This window comes from Vombatus ursinus, unplaced genomic scaffold (assembly GCF_900497805.2).
Source record: "Vombatus ursinus unplaced genomic scaffold, bare-nosed wombat genome assembly UNPS02014859.1, whole genome shotgun sequence".
Classification (NCBI taxonomy): Eukaryota; Metazoa; Chordata; class Mammalia; order Diprotodontia; family Vombatidae; genus Vombatus; species Vombatus ursinus.
The window spans coordinates 1614710-1635024 of record NW_020954637.1 but is presented as its reverse complement, the minus strand read 5'-3'; the positions used below and the strand labels follow the sequence as shown (position 1 = coordinate 1635024).

The 20315-nt window shown below is 44.8% G+C and overlaps 1 protein-coding gene across 2 annotated transcripts; it reads left to right on the top strand.

Moving 5' to 3' along the window:
- The first annotated feature begins 2059 nt into the window (after positions 1-2059).
- On the top strand, positions 2060-20105 carry ELOA (elongin A). 2 transcript variants are annotated; one of them, XM_027841409.1, is made up of 11 exons: positions 2060-2249; positions 9450-9506; positions 10369-10487; positions 11398-12595; positions 12994-13108; positions 14226-14381; positions 14841-14938; positions 17044-17224; positions 17642-17753; positions 18158-18348; positions 19688-20105. In XM_027841409.1, the coding sequence occupies exons 1-11, from the start codon at positions 2175-2177 to the stop codon at positions 19747-19749; spliced, it is 2364 nt and encodes a 787-aa protein (XP_027697210.1). In that variant the 5' UTR covers positions 2060-2174; the 3' UTR covers positions 19750-20105. The 2 variants fall into 2 exon arrangements, with proteins under 2 accessions (XP_027697210.1, XP_027697209.1); XM_027841408.1 differs by having other exon boundaries at positions 2095-2249; positions 14229-14381.
- Positions 20106-20315: the final 210 nt, after the last annotated feature.

Here is a 20315-nt window from a genome sequence, read left to right as displayed (position 1 = left end):
GAGTCTATGTAAATTTTCCCAGGTTTTTCTGAAACCATAAGGAAGAACTAATAACAACTAGAGTAAATATTTATATATAATGAAATATATTGAATGTTATGAAATATATAGAATATAATATTCAAATACTAAATATAATGAAATATATAATGAAATAAATATAATATATTGAATATAATGAAAAAAAATGAAACGGGCTCTCTGCTGAGGTGCTGAGTTCCTCAGTGTCTCATTCAGGTATGAACTGAGGTCCCTTCCAACTCTTTGATTTCTGTGAGTCAAATCACCAATTCTTGAAGAAACATGTGGCTTCCTCAGAAATTACTTGTGAATAAAGTACTTTGTAAACCTTAGTTTACAATATAAATGTGCATTATCATTATACTAAATATCACAGTTGATATTAGTCCTGAGACCCTCACTGTCATATTGTTGAATCCTGAAATTTCTGTGCTGATTCTGAGACCTGGACTCAGTGGTTCTCTATGTCCTTGCCTCTTGGATTGGCAGTGGCTATAGGGGAGAGGCAAAAATGGCTCACTTCCTTGAGCCGACAACTAGAGAAGCGAAAATCAGCTCCGAAGTGGAACCCATTGCTGTGTGGTCACCGTGCAACAGCCCCCAAAGAGCCTATTCAAAGAGGAGACTGCAAGTCCGTTCAACAAATGTTAAACCGTGCACAAAGCACTGTGTAAGTAAGTAAGTGAAGGTGATTCAACGTCGATTAGACACGAGGCCTCTCTCTCATGGACTTTACACATTACAAATGACATTCAATTCAACAAATATTTATTAAATACCTATTTATGCCAGGCCCTGTAATAGATACTGGAAATACAAAGAAAAAAAAACAATCTCTCTCTTTGGGGAGCTCACATTCTCCTGGAGAGGGGGACAGTACATACTTGGATAAATATATTATTCAAAACAAATAGAAAGTAAATTTAAAAATATCGGTAGAAGTAGGGAGAGAAAAGAACACTAACTACTACGGAGTAGTACCCAAGACTGACCTCCTACAGGAAGTGGCCCTTTAACTCAGCAGGCAGTTAGTGGTATGAAACCGCAGCCTAGGAGAGATATGAGGGCTGGATATATACATTTGGAAGTCATCTGGGAACTTGTGTGATCACCAAGGGAGATTGTAGGGAGAGAAGAGAAGGCCTAAGCTAGAGCCTTGGGGTTGGGAGGACACACCAAAGGACATAGATGATAATCCAGAAAAGCAGACTGAGAAGGAGCAAAAGATCAGGTCACTCTGCAGAGAGGTCAAGAAGAATGAGGACAGCGAAGACCAGCAGGCTGAGGAATGAAGGAACTGTTTGCACCCTTAGGTTAAGTGCAGTGGTGGGTCTGGAAGGTAGATTTCAAGGAGTGGAGAAGTGAGGAAACAGAAGTAACAAGCACAGACAATTTTTGCTTTGCTGTCCCGTCCGTTCTGACCTCGCCCCACTTCTGGGTGTGAAAGGGAGGAGGGGGAAGCAGCAGTGTGGCCACGGACCTGGGTCTGAATCTCAGCTTTTCCTATTACTCCCTGTGTGACCCTCACCAGTTTCTTCATCTCTAAAACGATGGGATAGAAGCTTTCATTTTCTGAATCTGTGATCTCATGAACAGGATCAACTGAGGGGTGGCTGTTTTGTTTTCTGTTTTGTTTTGTACGGATGGCAGGGCCCTGGGCATGCTTGGAAGTAGCAGGAAGACTGCGGCTGAGACTGGGGGCGACGAGGCCAGCCCCTGGAGGAGAAGGCCCAAGCCGAGGAGCTGGCTCAGGCCACCCGGCCGGAGCCGGGAGGGCCCTTGGTCACTCTCTGAAAGGAGGACGTCCAGGCAGAGCTCCGGGGAGAAGCCTCGAGCACAGACAGGCAGCAGAACAGCATGTGCCAGACAGCTCCGGGCCCGTGCACGCGCCCAGGGAAAAGCGCACCTGCTTCGGGAGAGCTCACACCTCTCTCGGCCGTCGGGGGCGGGGCCACAGCACGTCGGGGGCGGGGCCAGCCCTAGGGCTCACTCACTCTTCCCTCGCGGCCCTGAAAGCGCCAGTTCCGCTTCCGCCAGCTCTGTGGAGGCGGCGCGGGAGGTGCGCTCCCCTCTCCTTCACCCTCTTCCCCTTCCCTTGGCCGTGGAGACGCCGCGAGCCCAGTCCCGGCGAGGAGGCCGTGCCAGTGACCACCATGGCGGCGGAGTCGGTCCTGGAAGTGGTGGAGCGGTTGCAGTCGAGACTGGCCGGGAACCCTGAGCCGAAGAAGGCAAGTCTTGGGCCAGGGTCGGGGTCGGGGTCAGGGTCGGCGTTGGGGTCGGGGCAGGGGCAGGGGCCGGGGCCAGGGCCAGGGCCGGGCGAGGGGCGGTGCCGGCGGGGCGGGGCGGAGCCGGGGGCTCGAGGCCCCGCGGGGGGCGTTGGAGGAGGGGGCCGAGGCGGGGGAGCGGCGCGAGCCGCTTAACGGTCACCCAGGAACTGGCCTGGTCCGGCCGCCCGGGCAGGCGCGTGGGCTCGGCCGGGCTGGGCCCCAGGCTCCGGGAGGCTCGGCTCCCACTCGCTGCTCTCCAACAGCTCCCCACCAATAACGCCGACAGTCACTCGAACCCGCGCCCCCTTCCCGAGCGCCGCCCGGGGTCCCCCTCCACCCCCCTCCCCCTCCAGCCTCCGGCGACTCTGGGCTTAGGGATCTGAAAGTTTGTTGTGGGCGAGGGGGCGGGGCGGCTGCCCCCGGTCCAGCTCCTGGCCAGGCCCGGCCCGGCGCTCGGGGCCCCTGGCCTCCGTGCAGGCTTCGCTGGGTTCCTAGAAAGGGCGTCCCGGCCGCCGAGTCGGTGCAGGCCCAGCACGTAGGCAGCCCTGCAGCCGCCCGCCCGGCCCGCGGCGGCTGCTCCCGGTGCTGCCGGGGCTCCGGGCACGGGCCGGGAAGGACAAGTTCGGGCACCAGGAACCTGTTCCCGGTACCCCTTTGCCGACGTTGCTTTCGCCTCTGTCTGCTCTGCTCTGCTCGAATTTGTGCTGAGTCCCATTACTCTCCGTCTTGCTTCAGCGCTTTGCTTTCCCTGCCCTTTGATTTGTGAATAGTTTGTCTGGGATTCCCAAACCAAACTGCTGTAGCTTCCGTGTGTGGCCTTGAGTGACTAGAGACTTTTTTATGGCCTCCTTACTTGATAATAGGGAGCATCGACCTTTTTGTTTGCCCCATCCGTGTCACTTAAAAAAATCCTAATCTGCCGTTGGATTTTTTTTTTTAATTTCACTGTTACAGCTCCTTGGGAAGGGCCATTTTCTCTAAACCTCTCATTTTATAAATGCAGAAACCCAAGGCCCATAGCAGTATAAAACCTTCTGTCTTTTTTAGTGTTTGAATAAAAATACCAGCTTTCAGTTCCTTATGTGAACTTCATCCAAAAAGTCTTATTTTTTATTAATTACATTCTCTTTTAAATAGTAGCCACTTTTAGAGAAAAGCAGTTTTATTCTGTCAGTTTGAACTTCTACGCTGCTCTTCAGCCCCTAGAAAGATTTCCAGGATGGCACCACTTCTCTCCTTCTCTAGTAGTGTACCCTCTGTATACTAAGATGTACATCGAAATTTCTTAGTGTAAACAAATTTCCAACTTAACGAACCAAAAGTAAACTAGTGGTTAGATGTTCTTTGGAATCATAGCATGGTATTCTGGCTGGAAAAAGTTTTGGTTCCTATTGGCTTAGCAGTTTGTCTTTATATTTAGGATCTAGTGAAATTCACATTCCCCTCGGGTGCCTCAGACCTGTGTGAGCCTGCTTTCCCATTTGTCACAAACCAGGTTTTATGCATCTTTGCATGCTTGAAATAGCCTCTATATTCTGTGTACTAAACTAATTAACTCTGTTCATTCAGAATTCATTCCAAAGTAGTTCTTGAGGAAGCCATCTTATTTGGCAGTCGAATGTAGTGGAAAGAGACTGTTGAAGTGTAAGGACCTGAGTTCTAATCCCATCATTTACCTTTTTTTTTTTTTAAACGAACTCTTAGCTTTTAGGTCCTATGAAATATGGCAACCGTGTTCTTTATGTTTTACTATCTAACAGCTGGGTATGCTTAAAAATTGTTTTTAAACATTGCTTTCAGAAATTATACATTTAATAAATACTGATTGAGTCAATTCATATACTTCTAATGGGCAGAAAATTTGTTTTTTATTATCAACAGTTAAAATTCTAATGTGTGCTTATCACAGAAGACCTGAGATTTCTATGTATCTGGTAGGACAGCACTGCATGCATATTTTCAGATTTATTAATACTGATTTTTGTGGGAATGGGTGAATTCTGGTTAGCAAATTAAACATTCTTGACCGAGTTCCCCTCTCCTGACTTAACTGGCTTGGTGGGAGAAGGAATCCTCTTAATGGTGTGTGTGTGGGGTAAGTTCCACCTGTAGCTACTTCATAGACCTATAAACACCTCTGCTTCATTGATAAACTGCCTGGGTGGGCATAGGACCATCAATTGTATCCTGCCAAGTCAGACCTACTTTTTGCCATTGTCCCCTACCTCTTACTCCCATTTTGTTTTTGAGAACTACTCTGTGGTGAGGAAAAGGGAACTCCTTACCTCATTAGCATTCTAAGGATAATAGGATTTAGAGCGAAAAGGAACATCTCAGAGATTTTCCAGATGAAGTCACTGAGGCCCAGAGGGGGGAAATAATTTCCATAAGGTCACACATCAGGTAGTAAGTAGGACAGCCAGAATTCAAACTCAAGTCTAATGTCTGTACATGGCTTTAAAATCTTCAATCCATCATTCTTCAGCAAGCATTTATTAAGCACCTACTCTGTGTCTGGCACATAGGCCCCTGAGTTGGCGGTGGGAGGGTGGCACAGGGAGGGACAACAAAGACCAAAAAAGAAACAGAAAATTGTGAACTCAGCAGATATATTGTAAGAAGGGCTTACTAAACAAGAAGTACATCTGATGTATCTCTGTGTCTCTTTGTATCAGCTAACACTGGACACAGACTTTGATTTTTGTGCAGAAGAGTGAATCTGGATTAACAGATTCCCCACTCTTCTCAGTTTCATAGAGTCAGCTAGGTGGCATGGTGGATAGAGTCAGGAAGATCTGAGTTCAAATTCAGCATCAGATACTAGCAGTGTGAGCCTTGGGAAGTCACTTAACTTCTCTTTGCCTCAGTTTCCTCAACTATAAAATGGGATAATAGCACCTACTTCCCAGGGTTGTTGTTAGGATCAAATAAGATAATTGTAAAGCCCTTAACATAGGGCCTGGCACATGGTAAGCCCTATAAAAATGTTAGTTGTTGTTATTGTTATTATTATGCCATAGCAATTCAGGAGAGTGGCTATTAAGGCACAGAGATAGTTCAGTTTACATTAGTTGGGCACCTACACTGATGAAATCGTAGATCTTTGAAATACTGACATTTTGTTAACTACAAAGGTACTCCCCCAAGTAGTTATAAAAGTTTCAAGGTGGCTAAGTAGTAGTATTTTACTTACTGCTGAAAATAGATTTCAAAACCAAGACACAGATCTATAGTTTATATTCCATATTTATATCCTTAGATTATTTAGTATTAATTGTTGGCAATTTGTAATTCCCACTTTTTTCACTTAAGTGTAATAGTATACTAGACTTGGTATGTGTTCCTCAGGCAAATGTTGATATTGTTTGCCTGGAGATGGTTTTCTAAGAGACTGATTTGGCAGGTCATTAGTACTTGGACATATGTCAATGAGAAGACTCATTGATGGTCATTTAAATGGATTTATTTTAGGAAATGGAAACTGATTTTAGAAAATTATGAGAAAATTTGTGTCCCATGGTTAACTATCTCCTGAATGTTTTTCTGTTAGAATGTTGCTTACCCCTAATCTCCCCAATTTTAGCATTTGTAAGCAGAGACTTGCCTTTGAAAAGATCCTGATCATACTCATACTTAGCAAAATGTTTGTGCTGGCTTAACCTTAGGAGGGTAGTAATTACCCATGTCTAGAATTTTGCTGTGTTGTAAATGCTTATATACTCTTTGGTTGGCATTTCAATTTTGTCTGCTTTTATTTATACTTCATATTATGATATGAGAGACATGTCTTTACAATTTCTCACTTTATTTAGATTATTGTTTGTTTGTTTTCCAGGCCCTTGTCATAGTTTCTCAGGCTATATACTAAGGCTGATAGTACAGTGAACTGTTACCCAGTATGCTCAGGAAACAGGATGATCTGATTAATCTATTTTGGTTAGAAAGTTAACATAATACCTACCATAGGTGTCAATTTTCAAAGAATTATAACACATGTGCTGAACTATACTGAATATGATTAAAAAAAAACAGGTATCTGATAGTATCTCAGGGTCACCATTGTGAACATCTGTTATTATTGTACCATAACCGTGTGGCTATGCCAGTTGAAACATTCCCAGCTGACAAGATTCTGGATTGACCAGTTTTTAGTCTACTCATTTTTGGTATGTTTTTGTAGGGGAGCATATTTGTTCACTTACAGGATCTTCTGTGACCCACCCTCTTGATGACAGAAAAAAAAAAGCATACCTAGTAAGACTTTTTTTTTATAATTCTATTTTCGTACACATACCTAACTGAAAAGGAAGAGACTATGAAAAAGAGGCCCTTTTTCTTCATTGTTGGACAAAGTGGACTTGAAACTGACAAAACTCAAATTTCAACTGACCCATAAGGTTTTGTCAGAAGTACACCTCTCCCTAATTATTCGGTAGTGGGTTTTAAAAGAAGACAGTGAATATACCCCTAGCACTAGCCATCAGTCTTGTTGGCATTGCTGGGGCCCAGGAAATTTTGTTCATTAGCCATAGAGACTCTGAACTATCAAATGGTGTGATGATGTGGAATTGTTCAGTGGCATCTGTAATATGTTTTTTTATATTATTTAATTTTAAAAAATAATTTATTTATTTTTAGTTTTCAACATTTACTTCTACAAGATTTTGAGTTCCAAATTTTCTCCCCATCTGTCCCTTCCCCCCACCCCAAGATGGCATGCATTCTGAATACCCCTTTCCCTAATCTGCCCTCCCTTCTATCTCCACCCCCCTCCCCTTCCTCTTATATTTTCCTGTAGGGCAGGATAGATTTCTATTCCCCTTGCCTGTATATCTTATTTCCCAGCTGCATGTGAAAACAATTTTTAACATTTGTTTTTAAAACATTAGATTCCAAATTTTCCCCCTTCCTCCCTCCCCACCCGCCCTCATTGAGAAGGCAAGCAACTCCATACAGGTTATAGATGTATAGTCATGCAAAACACTTCCATAGTAGTCATGTACCTCTACAGTATGTTAAGAGGCCAGAGAATCTTTGCTCCATTTCCTTCCATTTGTTACTTAATATTATGGTTTATTTGCATGGTTAATATCTTTATGTTGGGGGTGGTAATTTGTCATATCTCTGTTTCCTGGAGATTTTTTAGTATATACCTGGCATTTGGGTAGATGAGATCATTCAGATCTTTTTAGTCAGTGCTGCTTTAATGGTCTTGGGAGTCACAAGTCCATAGAACCACATAGCAGCTTTAGAACTATTTACAGGTGATTTGAGGATAGGAGAGGGAAATGATTTACTCAGGGTTACCCAAGTGGTACCAGAGTCAGGATTTGAGCCCAGGATTTCTCATTCTTACTTCTGTGTTCTTTCCACTATACCATATTGTTTCCTACCTTTCAAAACATAAGATATGTCTGTGTATCTTAAGCACCAATTTTTCACTCATATTTGAATGTAAAACCATTCCCTGAGAAGACAGCACTAGTGTTCTTACTGGTTAGAACAGTCGCTTTCTTTGTTCTCTATATGAAGACATATTTTAGGTCAACACTGCCATATTTCAAAGGAAAGTGCAACGACCATAGAATTTGGGGCTCTAAGTGACTTTTCAGATCTAGTCCAGCCTGTCCTCATTTTACAGAGAAGGAAAGGGACATGTTCAAGGCTTTATTAGCTAAGGTAGTATGCCCAAAAAGCATCCCAAGTACTGAAATGAGAAGCTTTATGTCAGACTTAATGCTTAATGGTAACTAGAAAGAGACATGTTTGAAAATCAGCACATCTCGTTTTCTGTATTTAAATGTTAAAATTTTGTTCACAAATCTTTCTCAGTTACCTTTTGTACAGACTTGGAACTACAGTAGGTAAGAAAGGCAGTGGCCTAGGATATAGAGCTGAAGGGGGGCCCAGCCCTCTGTAAACACCATTCTTAATATGGTGGTGCAGCAGGTTTGGAGACAGAAGACCTGGATTTGAGTCTGGTTCTGCTGCTTATTAGCCATGAGACCTTAGGCAAGGCAGTCTGGCTTCTCTGGGCTTCAGTTTTCTCATCTATAAAATTAGGCTGTGAGGTGAGCTGAATTCTAAGGCTCCAAATACTCCAAATAGGACTGTGTATTAGAGACTTCACTCTCTGTCATTATAGTATTGATTTTGTGATGTTGTATTAGTGAAGGGTAGAAGTCTGGGATGGGAGTGTGAGGGGTAATTTTTCAACCTTGCTTAAGGCAGACAGATGCATTATCCCATAGGATGAAAGATTTCATGTGGGAAGGGACCTTAGAAATCATTTAATTCAACCCCTTCATTTTATAAAGGAGGAAGACCCAGGCCCAGAGAGGGGAAAGTGATCTGTTCAGTTAACTTAGGTAGCAAGTAGCAGCATTATAATTCTAACCCAAATCCTCTTGACTTCTCTACCACAGTGCTCTGCCTTCACTGTATAACACACAGTCCTCATGTTGTGAGTGCCTGTATAGAAGACTTTCTAAAGGAAACAGTGACCAGCATGCAGGAGGGGAAAAACTAAATAAGAGCTGGAGGAATGTGAACAGGCTGAGAATTAAGGGAGCGTTAGTCATAAAGTTGGATTTAAGTGATCAACAAAGTATCTCAATTAATTGAGTCCCAGTTATGGTGAATGTTGAGGTGAATAATAATAACTTAACTGTGTATAAGGTAATAGTTTACAAAGCACTGTCTTCCCAGGGCCCCATGAGGGAAGAAGGGTGAGAAGAAAAATAAAGAGGACTGAATTTGGTTCTCCCTACTACTCAGTCATCTTATATATCCATTATTAACAGAAAAATTCTAATAATGGCTAATGAAATTTCAGCAGGAAACTACTCTTTGCCTGTGCCTACCTCCCTTATTTTGAAAAAAATAGCCTGTAGAGAATGACTGCTTCCTGGAGGTACAGTGCCATTTTTCTCAGAGTTCTTCCTCTTCCTTTTTTCCCCTGCTGCCAGGCCTATGTGGCATTTTTCTGTAATTGATGTTGTCTTGATCTTTTAACAAGTCTGGGGCAAAATACTAAATGTCAGTAGAGATGATGGTTCTTTCCAATGTATTCTGTAGCATTGTTATTTCAGGAAAGGAGGTTTTCATGTGTCCCAGTGAATCAGATTAAAATCGTAACTGTAATTTTTCTTGTCTCTGTAGCTACTAAAACATCTGAAGAGACTCTCAGATTTACCTATCACAGTGGACATTCTTGCGGTAAGACAGCCTTAACAACCTTAAATCTTCACATAAAAATAATAGAAGAACCTACCTGATGAGAGAGTATTGATAGATACCGACAGTAAACTTGAAAGCTGGGACTAAGTCATACTCCACTTCTGTATTTCCTGGCACCTACTGCATTGTCTTGCATGCAACGGGCACTTGAAAAAAGCTTGTTGAATTGAAAATAAAATAAAAGCTTTAATAGCTTTAATATGATAAAGTACTTTACATATATTTTCATTTGATCCTCATAGCAAGTAGAGCAGTGATGGTATTAGTGTGTCCATTTTATAGAAGAGGAAAGAAATTCAAAGAAATGAGAGAACTTTCCCAAAACTTTATACCTTCATTTGACACTCATTCAGCAAACATTTATTAGTGCCTGTTGAATACTTTAGAACTTTTCAGGGTTCTAGGAGAGACAATAGTCCTTGATATGATCCATAGAGAACACATAGTCTTACATGATAGAGACACTAGAGACTGTTGGGGGATGGGGGAGAGTGTAAATGTGATAGTAAATGACAAACCTTGGACTTGGAACACTAGTCTTTCTAATACATAAGATCAGTTAGACTTTTCCTTTCAAGTTCACTGTGGTCCTTTTGAAAAGCCTTTCTAGCACTGCGTTAAATGTTATCCTTCACCATAGAATAGAGTTTTGCTACTCTCTGTGATCAGAGATTTTAGGTTAAGAAATTAAATATTAAAGGAATTTGTAGAATGAGTTTTTGATAGGTAGAAGTGTTTGGTCAACAGATGGTGTGGTTTTTACCTCAGAGAGTTTGAGGCCTTTGAATCTGGTGTAAATTGGGTTGAATCCTCTTTGCTGGTTTCTCCATATATTTTACAGGAAACAGGTGTCGGGAAAACAGTGAATGGCTTGCGGAAACATGAGCAAGTAGGAGGCTTTGCCAAGGACTTAGTGGCCCGCTGGAAGAAGTTAGTCCCTGTTACTCAGGAGGTTGAAAGGTAAGATGTTCTTTACCCATACTGCTTCATGGCTGATTCTGGTGCCCAAGAGTCACTGTGGAAAGGCTCATCGGGTCATAGATTTACAGCTGACAGGAACCTTAGAGGCCACCTGATATATACTTGTTGGATAGAATTGGCCCTAGTGCAACCCCCTTATTTTTACAGAAGAGAACACTGAGGCCAAGAGGCCCCAGTGACTTGCCTAAGTCTCAGGTGTAATAGGTACTCAAGGCAGAACTCGCCCTATGTCCTCTGATTCCAAATCCAGCACTCTCTTTTCCATCTTCTTTTTTCCCTTCTTCTTTGCTTCCTTGTTCCTAGTCCTGATGTGAACCCCACAGTGGTTCAGGCAGTCAGATCTGAGAAGAATGGCAACTGTCCTGATCCTGGGCCTTGGAAGCCCTTTTCTGTCTCCTTTCCCAAGCATGGATTCATAGAGAGGCAGTGGTATTAGGAATAGAAAGCCTGTTAGTAATTGGCCTTGTTTGAGATTTTGGGGTGGGTGTGATTTAGGGTAGGCAGATAAATTAGAGCTGAGATTTCGACGGTTAACTTGACTAGAGAATAACATGTGCATGGAGGCTTGGGTGCTCATGAAGATTCCCATTGGAAGGAAGCCGTTTGAGTTCTCTCTGTTGTGTTTCAGCCTTACCCATCACACCCGCACCTGTCTTCTGTCAGTCCTCACTGAGTGTCATCATCTCTTGTGTCTCCTATTTTCCTCAAGTGCTCCGTTCCCCGCCCTTATTACTAGCGATAGGATTTTTTTTCCAGATAGATATGCTTATGTCACTTAGAGCCTTTATGGACTTTGGGTCGCTGTCAGCTCCTTGTCCCTGTTCTCTACACAGGAGATACTTGATGAATGTTAATGAAATGATTTTTTTACCTTTTATGTTTTGTTTAGGAATATTGAGCCTGAGGAGCAAGACCTCGAGAGAAGTATCTCTAGAAAACGTCCCCGAGATGTTTTTCCCAAGGAGGAGGAAATGGAGGTGGACTGTCGGGAAAGCTGGAAGGCTTCTTGTAGCCAGCCACGCAGTCCTGACTGGCGGGAGAAAAAGCACCGACAGCTCTCCGAGTTGGAGAGAATGCCCAAGGCCTCACACAGTGCTGAGCCAAGAGATGAGAGAAAGCGGTGGAACAAAACCTCCCCATTCTGTGCCTCGGATCATGAGTTATCAGACAGTAGTCATGTCCACTCACCTCAGCCTTGCACAAGCCCTCAGCAGTTTTCCATGGACTATGATGAACCCCCGGAAGAGGAGGGAGAGCGGCAGGTGTCACATCGGAAGGCCGGCAAAGGCCACAGTCACGTCTCTCAGGACCGAGGGTCAAATAGCCAAGAGAGACGCTTGGGTGAACCCCAGGACGGAGTCTCTGTGGGTCGGAGCAAAGAGCACAAGACTTCCCAGAAGGAGAAGCATCGATTGGATACAAAGGAGAAGATCTTCAGTGTGGGTCGAGAAAAAGTGTCTAAGGCTGCTTCTCGAGAAGAGGGCCGAAGGTCTCCCTCCGGAGCTGGCCCCAAGGAGAAGCAGACGTCTTCTGGTGCTGCCAAGAGAGAGAGGGACAAGGAAAGCAGCAGCAGCAGGAAGAAGCTTTTGCCTCCTTTGGAGGTAGCTTCTGTCAACCACATGAAAAAAACAAAGCACAAAGAAGCACAGAAATCCACGTTGGAAAAGGCCAAACTGAGTGTGGATAGCTTTGATGGAGGAAGATGGGATGGAGAACTTTCTCCCAAGCCAAAAGAGAAAGGGGGCTCAAACAGCTTAAAGACCCGGGAAGGGAAATCCAAAGCCTCTAACTCGGACAGAAAACCAGTGAGCCACTTTGCAGGGGCTGGGGAGACAGATGTGGATGATGACTATGAACAGCCCACCATGTCTTTTGAATCATACCTCAGCTATGACCAGCCCCAGCGGAAAAAGAAGAAGGTTGTTAAAACCACAACTGGGATGCGTGGAGAGAAAAGTCACAGTAAGCAGAACGGTTCCAAAGCTGATCATAAACACTCTAATAACACTGTTCAGAAACTCCCTAAGATGAATGAGAGCAAGGCAGAAAAGCAGCATTCTGGAGCCAGCTCTGCCAAACTGAAAAAGGTAAGAAGGGGTCGTGTCTCCCCAGCCTGATGTCTGCTGGTTGCCAGAGCTTCCTACTCCAAGGCTTTAGAGACTCATGGGTGTGGTTCGGAGATGTTAGTCTTCCTCCTTATCAGTGTTGCTTGTGCTGGGGCCCAGGTGGATTTTATGGAGGAGTCACTTGTTTCACTTAGTGTAGGGTAATGATTGTCCTGCTGCAGTGCTCTGGAAGAGGGAATGAATTGAAGGCATTGGGCATGTGCTTACTCAGCCATTTATTTACTTAGGAAAGAAGGAACCTCAGCCAATGAATGTTCAGATTGGGCCTTAGAAAAGAAAACTGGTTGTGACGGAAAGTGAGGTAGGGGGTGGAGGAGAACATATCTTTGACTGAAATGACTGACACTCTCATTCTGCAGGTCTCCACTGATGCGACCCCAACATTACCGGACATCCCCTTGCCTACCATTCAGGCCAATTATCGTCCACTTCCTTCTCTTGAACTGATTCCCTCCTTTCAGCCAAAGAGGAAAGGTAGGTTCCCTCTGTGGGGATGGGGAGGGTTGCTTCAGTATGGAGAAAGACAGGGATGAGAGTTGGGACCATCTCTGACTTGCTGTTTTCTGAAAGAAGCTTTAGCAGAAGCCTTAGATGAACTTCTGCAAAGCTGAAGGTACTTCTTGGCTGCTTCATTTTCTCTTCCAGTGGCTCCCAGAATCACTTCAGAATCTGAGATTTGGAAGGGACCTTAGCATTAATTTAGTCCCGGCTTGACATGAAAAGAACTCCCCCCACAGCAGACCCAACAAGTGGTCTCCAGTCTTTGCTCAGAGACCTCCAGGGAGGGAGAACCCGCCTGAAGCAGCCCAGTCCCATTTTGGAGAGTTCTAATTGTGAGGGATGTTCTTCCTGACATCCAGCCTCTTCAAGATTCTCTGTAGTGAAGCCAGTTGTGTCTAATGGAGCCCAAAAGAACAAACCTCCCCAGTCCCTCCTCCATGTGACAGCCCTCCAAAGACTTGAAGACATACTACTGTCCTGTTCCCTTTGACTTTTCTCTTCTCCAGCATAAATGAAGAGCATTATAGCTTTTCTGACAGTAACTAGTGCTTTGATTTTTAGTGTCTTTGCCTGCCAGCTCTCCCATCTCCTTTCAAAAGGTCTTTCAGTGTGCTGGGGGCAGGGAGGTTTCCATATTAGAGTAAAAATCAGTATTTTAACTTGACAGTTTTGTTGGACAGGTATGATTTGGCAAAGCAACTGTACTTGTTTTGGATGTTTGGGGGTGTGGGGTGGGGAGAACGTGGTGATTTGAGTTATGGTAGTAGGTCTTTTCTAGCATCCAGGATTAATTTATTACTGAGGTATAAACAAATATCAGATTAAGTAGTCTTCCTTGATCTGAGATCCTGCTGCTCCCTAGAAGAGCAGGAGGCCATTGGATGCAAACCCCGGGCTGCTAGGGGCTACTTTTTATGATGGTTACTACACTTGTCATTAATGGTTGGCTAGGGCTGGTCTGAACAAAGATGGTTGCACTTTTCCAGTGATGCAACTCAGTGGAGGGTTGATCTGTATTTTTGTGAGTGACATATTTTCAAAGGGAGCTTTTTGAGAGAAATTTAGTTTTATATTCTCTTCTTTTCTATAGCAGTCTCCTCACCCCATGAAGACGAGGAAGCTGGATTTACTGGACGCAGGATGAATTCAAAGATGCAAGTCTATTCCGGTTCCAAGTGTGCCTACCTACCGAAGATGATGTCCTTGCACCAGCAGTGCATCAGAGTCCTCAATAATAACATAGACTGTGAGTAAACTTGATTCAGCCTTGGGTGTTGTCTGTGATGGAGCCCATCTCTAAGCAGGAGGCTTTGTGTTTATGGCTGGGCCTTTTTTCACTCTGTTCCTTACATTTGGGATGTTCTTCTCTTCTCTTCTGTCCCCTCCCCTGCTCCTGCCCCACCCAAAGTGAGTTCAGTTTCTCCTCGTCCTCCCACGTCCCAGTCCAGTGCTAGGGGAAGCTTTCCCTGATCCTCTTCTCTCCCTTCTCAACCTCTGTCCCCAAATTGGAAGGGATTTCTTATTCATTTGGTTTCCTTATCACTTTATATTCTTATTGTATTATAGTTAGGTGTATATGTCTTATCTCCTTGTTGAAGGCAAGGGCTCTCTTATTTATGGTTGCATTTCTCCCGGCCTCAGGTATGGAACTTTGCATATAATATGTGTTCACCTCATTCCTGGGTTTTTTTTCCCTCTTTTGTAGCCATCTATGAAGTTGGGGGTGTTCCCTATTCTGTGCTTGAACCAGTTTTGGAAAGATGTACTCCTGAGCAACTCTATAGAATCGAGGAGTGCAACCACGTGAGTGTCTTCTTTAGGCAGCGGGGTGGACCAGGGAGGCACATCTTCCGTGCTTTTTCCTTCCCTGAGTAATGGCTTTGTCTCCCAGTATCTGCTGTTTCTTTAGGCCATGTAGGGTTCAGCAGGCACTTGCTATTTTCTCTGATCCCTGGCTTGGCTCAGGGGCTTCAAGCGAGCATGTGTTCAACACCTGCTCCTGTCATTTTCAGTAAGCCTCTGGGGCCAGAATCTAGGTGGGATTCAGAGGGAGGAAAAACATGCTAACTACTAGCTCTCCTGGCACCCTTGGGCTTGCCTAGTTACAAAGGTCAAGGGAGCATTCTGCCACTTGGCAGAACCCCTGGGAGGAAGGGAAGCAGCAGGGGAGCTTGACATCCAGGTACATTGTGGTTATTGGAAAGAATGATATAGGTCAGATCCAGACCTGGCCAAATTATTTTGCCATCAAGCAGATTTTACTTATGATCATTTTAGAACATAGTCTTTTTTTTTTTTCTTTTTTTTTTTTGCATTAACTGTTTCGCTTTAAAGAGGATGAGTGAAGTGCCTTTTAAAACATTTTCCTCCATAGCACTGAAAGTCAGAATAGAATACAGCTGACATTGAGGCTTTGCTGACGTGGTTCTCGTATCTGTCTTTGCCTCTTTGCAGTTATCTTGATTCATTAGCAGAAGCAGAGCTTCTGTGTCTTCTGGAGCCCCGAGCCTCATAGTGATTATTTGTAAGGTCCCAAGGGTAGAGGCTGGGTTGTGTTCTTTGTGCTGAGAGCAGTGGAGAAAACAGACTAAAGATGGGGTGGGGTTGAAAGAACACCCAGACTGGGAGTCTGGCTTGACTGCACACTATTCTTGTGTCTTTGGGCAAGTCATTGAACTTTGGGCGTCTGGTTTCTTTTCTGCAAATTGAGAACTTAATTTGCATTTAGCGTATGTACAGAGCACTGTTAGGTCCTGGGAGAAATGGAAAAATTAGACAAGGCAGTCCTGTCTTCATGGAATTTAAGTAAAGGGAGGAGGGAAGGAAATAAACATTTATTAAGTACCTACTATGCCAGGTACTGTGCTAAACACTTTATCCTCACAACAGTCTTGGGAGGTAGGTGCTATTATTATCATCCCTATTTTCCAGTTGAAGAAACTAAAGCAAGCAAGTTAAGTGACTTGTCCCGATTTTGGGGGGGGGCACCACCACCAATGATAATTGTGATATACAGCTTACATGATAAGCATGTTGGATGTAACTAGTACCATTTGAATTCTGAGAGGGATTCTAGTCCTTACCAACTGGGGATCAAAGGAGAGAATCCTTGCATTGCTTTACCTAGATAGTTGTGAGAATCAAAATTATAGCATATAATAACACTTCAACTTCAAGCATTTATTAAGCACCTGCTATATGCAGAGGGGCTATAGCTGCAAAGATAAAAGCAAGATTCATCTTTGGCCTCCAGGAGTCTCGATTTCTGGGGAGAGGAAAAGGTGGGAGTGGAGGGGGACAGTATATGTACAGCTAAGGAGATAGAAAATGTATACAAGCCAATCTGTGGGCTGAGTAGTAAAGTACTGGGGCAGCTAGGTGGTGCAGCGGATAGAGCACTGGCCCGCGAGTCAGGAGGACCTGAGTTCAAATCCGGCCTCAGACCCTTGAACGCTTCCTAGCTGTGTGACCCTGGGCAAGTCGCTGAACCCCACTGCCTAGCCAAAAAAAAAAAAGAAGAAGGATGAGGATTGAGTAGTAAAGTACTGAGAACTAGGAGAGGAGGGGAGGAGGCAGGCGATGGAGGGTCATGTAAGGGGCTGATATGGCTGGAGCACCGAGTGCATGTGGCTGAGTGACAGGTTGGAGCCAGATTGTGAAGGGTTTTGAATGCTAAACAGGAGGTGATAGGGACCAAAACTTTGTGGACTAGAGTGCCTTACAGAGTATGTGAGGTGCCGGGACAGATACTTGTGTGTCTCTTTTGTGCCACAGCTGTAATATGAGCAGAGTTCTTAGCTGGGGGAAAAATTTTAAACTTACATACTGCCACACTTGTCAGAGAAGTGTTTGAAATAATCTGTCTTGAGAAAAAAAGGTTTCTAAAAGTCATTTTACTTTGGCTTCAGGTATTAACTGAAGAGACCGATCAGCTGTGGAAAATTCACTGCCATCGAGACTTTAAGAGAGAGAGACCCGAGGAGTTTGAGTCCTGGAGGGAGATGTATCTTCGGCTCCAGGATGCTCGGGAGCAGCGACTGCTCCTCTTGACGGAGAACATTCGGTCAGCGCACGCCAACAAACCCAAAGGTAAAGAGGGGAGGGGATGGGGCTGGAGGTTTGGTCAGGAGCTTTGAGGGGCTGCCTAGTCATCTGGCCTTGGGTCGGGGTCAGGCCTGTCCACAGATTCTGGTGCCTCCCACGTGGTGGGTGCTGGCAGCAAAGGGAGCTTTTCAGAGTTGGTAATTCATTCATAAGCTAGTGTCTTCCAGTGTCTTAGGACCTCAGTCTAAGGGTGAAAGTTGAAGAGAAGTCAGATTTCAGCTCAATATAAGGAAAAACTCCCCAACAGTGAGAGCCATCCAAATGTTAGGTGTGCCGTCTTGGGGGAGGTAGCAAGACCCCCTTTACTTGGACTCTCCAAGTGAAAGAAGTAGCAGAAGTGGGATGGCCACGTGCAAGGGAAGCTTCCCCTAGTCCAGGAGTGACTCGTCTGCTTCCCTGTAGGTCGACAAGCAAAGATGGCCTTTGTCAACTCTGTGGCCAAGCCACCTCGTGATGTCAGAAGACGACAGGAGAAATTTGGTACAGGAGGAGCAGCTGTTCCGGAAAAGATCAAGTAAGATCCTTTTCAGTTGTGATTCCCACCCTGCTCTAGTGAGTAGCCACTCAGTGTAGGGAATTGCACTACACGTGCAGCCTGGGCACCAGAAGGGAGGGAGCAGGTCACCTTTCCTCCCTGGGTATCTCCTTGTCTCCAGAATGGGGATAGTGTTTCTCTGCTGACTTCCCCAGGAAAATTGAGGAAAAGCAGCTTCAGAAAGTCAAAGTGCTGTCTGGGTGTCTGAGTGACACCCAGAGGATCTTCACCAGATCCCAGTGAGCTAGAAAGAGATGATCTGTGTGCTTATGGCCAAGGTTCTAAACATGGAAAATGGAGCAGACAGGAGAGGGCCATCTTTGAGCACTCCTGGCAGTCCTTGGCTCTGTGCTCTCATTCAGCTGCTGGGCCTTCTCTTGTAGGATCAAACCTGCCCCGTACACCTCCAGCAGCAGCTACACCTACAGCAGCAGTAGCAGCAGCAGCGGCGGCGGCAGTTACAGCAATGCCGAGGAAGGACAGCCGTATGATGGCCCAAGCACCAGCAGCGCCCACTCTGCCTCAGCGGTCAGCAGCACAGTGTCTTATGATCCTAGGAAACCACCTGTAAAAAGTGAGTTACAGCAGGGGCATAAGGGAAATGTTGACCCCCTTATCTTTTCTGCCGAATGTCATGTGATGGACACTTGGAGGGGTGGAGCTGGTGGTCCTCAGCACTCAGTGGATGTGTCATTTAAAGCTGAGCCTCATTTTCTTCATCACTTGGAGAAGACGACCCCTCAGGTCCCTCCCAGCTTTAAATCTTAAAAAGATCAGGCTAATTGGGAACCACATTCTTTCAATATTCTTCACTTCAGCCGCTAGAGGGCAGCTCAATCCTACCCACTTCGTGCCTTGACCTGTGATAGAATCTATCTGCTAACTCGACGAATTATCCAATTATTCTCCTATATAATCATAGATTTAGAGCTGAAAAGGACTTTAGAGGCCGTGTCATCTTATCCTGTCATTTGACAGGTGAAGAAAACAGGCCTGCACTCAGCTACACAGGTAGTTAGTGGTAGAGCTGGCTCTAAGTGGGTGGTCATATCCTGGCACCACATGGTGACCAGCAGATTTGGGTCTTTGGGTTTTGATTCCTACAGGTCCTCACTGAATTTTCTCTATTCGTGTCTTTCATAGGCTTTTATGATCATAGAATGTTGTAATTAGAAGGGACCATAAAGGTCCCTGGATGAAGACAGTGCTTTGGCATTTAAAGCAATAGTGGTTTAATTTCTCTTTTTAAATGTTAGATCTTCCTGAGATATTAGGGGTTTTTATAAAAGGGTCACATCAGTGTTGCTGGATTTGGGTAAAGCGAGAAGAAGATGGTTAAAGCCCGGGAGCTGGGCTCACAGTTCCAGGGTTCATTAGCCAAGTCACAAAACAGGCAACGGTGGGAGAGGAAAGTCAAGTCAAAGTCAAGATCTCAGAACTTCATAGAGAAGAGTTGATCATGAAAGACCCAGGGTGATTTGATCCTGAGGTTTTTTCCCCTTTTGTTTATTAAGAAAAACAGCATAATCTACTTGAAGAAGCTTTGAGATGAGGTCTGGATGCCAGGCTTGGGTCTCTGGTGCTACTTAGTTCTTGCTTGGTGATGATCTTGAGCAAGGTAGCTCAGTTCTCAGGGGCTTCCTCATGTATTTCAGGCAGGGAGGGGCTGAGGGATGGACGGAGTGGTGTGGATTATGAAGGTCCATTTTCAGCACTGAGGTTCTAAGCCCTAAGGACCCTTCAAGGTCTGTAGTTGTTGTATAGGTGGTTTGTTTAACAGTGAGATTCTGGGAATAGTACCTGAGGGGGCCCCCCCACCCCCAGCCATGGTCATAAACGTGCTTGGCAAATTGGGGAGTGAGAGATGGACGTCTTTAGTGGTCAGGCCTGACTTTCTTTGTCCTCTGTTGTAGAAATTGCCCCGATGATGGCCAAGACAATCAAGGCATTCAAGAACAGATTCTCCCGGAGATAAAACCTTCCCCTGAAGATGGGAAAGGAGGAGGGTGAGGAGGGAGGGGAGGAGGGAGAGTGAAGCTCACAGAGGAGTCTAGGATATTTTGCTCCATGGAGCCAGTCTCTACTACATGCATCTCCAAAACCTGCCCAAGGATTGACGGAACTGTTTCTCCAGGTTTAGTGCCTGTAAACTACCTGCACACAGCCCCTGCCTCCCTGCCCAGAGAGCACTTGAGACTTTATAAGGAAAGATGTGAAGCCTTGGATCTCCCGAGGATTTTAAGGTCAATTCAACCTTGTTAGCAAACCTCTTTGTAAACTGCGAAAAATAGTTTTAATTAATAAATATTTCCCCAGATTGTATTTATAATACACCCAGTATTTTCCTCCTTTCTCTCTTTCTCTTTCTCTCTCTGTCTCTGTTTCTGACACACACACCCACCCACACCCCCTTTATGTTGTTTTAGGTTGCTTTCTTTCCTAGCATTAGGATACGATGCAAGTCCACTCAAGGCCAGAAGATCCCCTGAACTCAGCCCAGCCACCACCTCTTCTTGGTGGGGGGGGGAAGCTGTTCCAAAG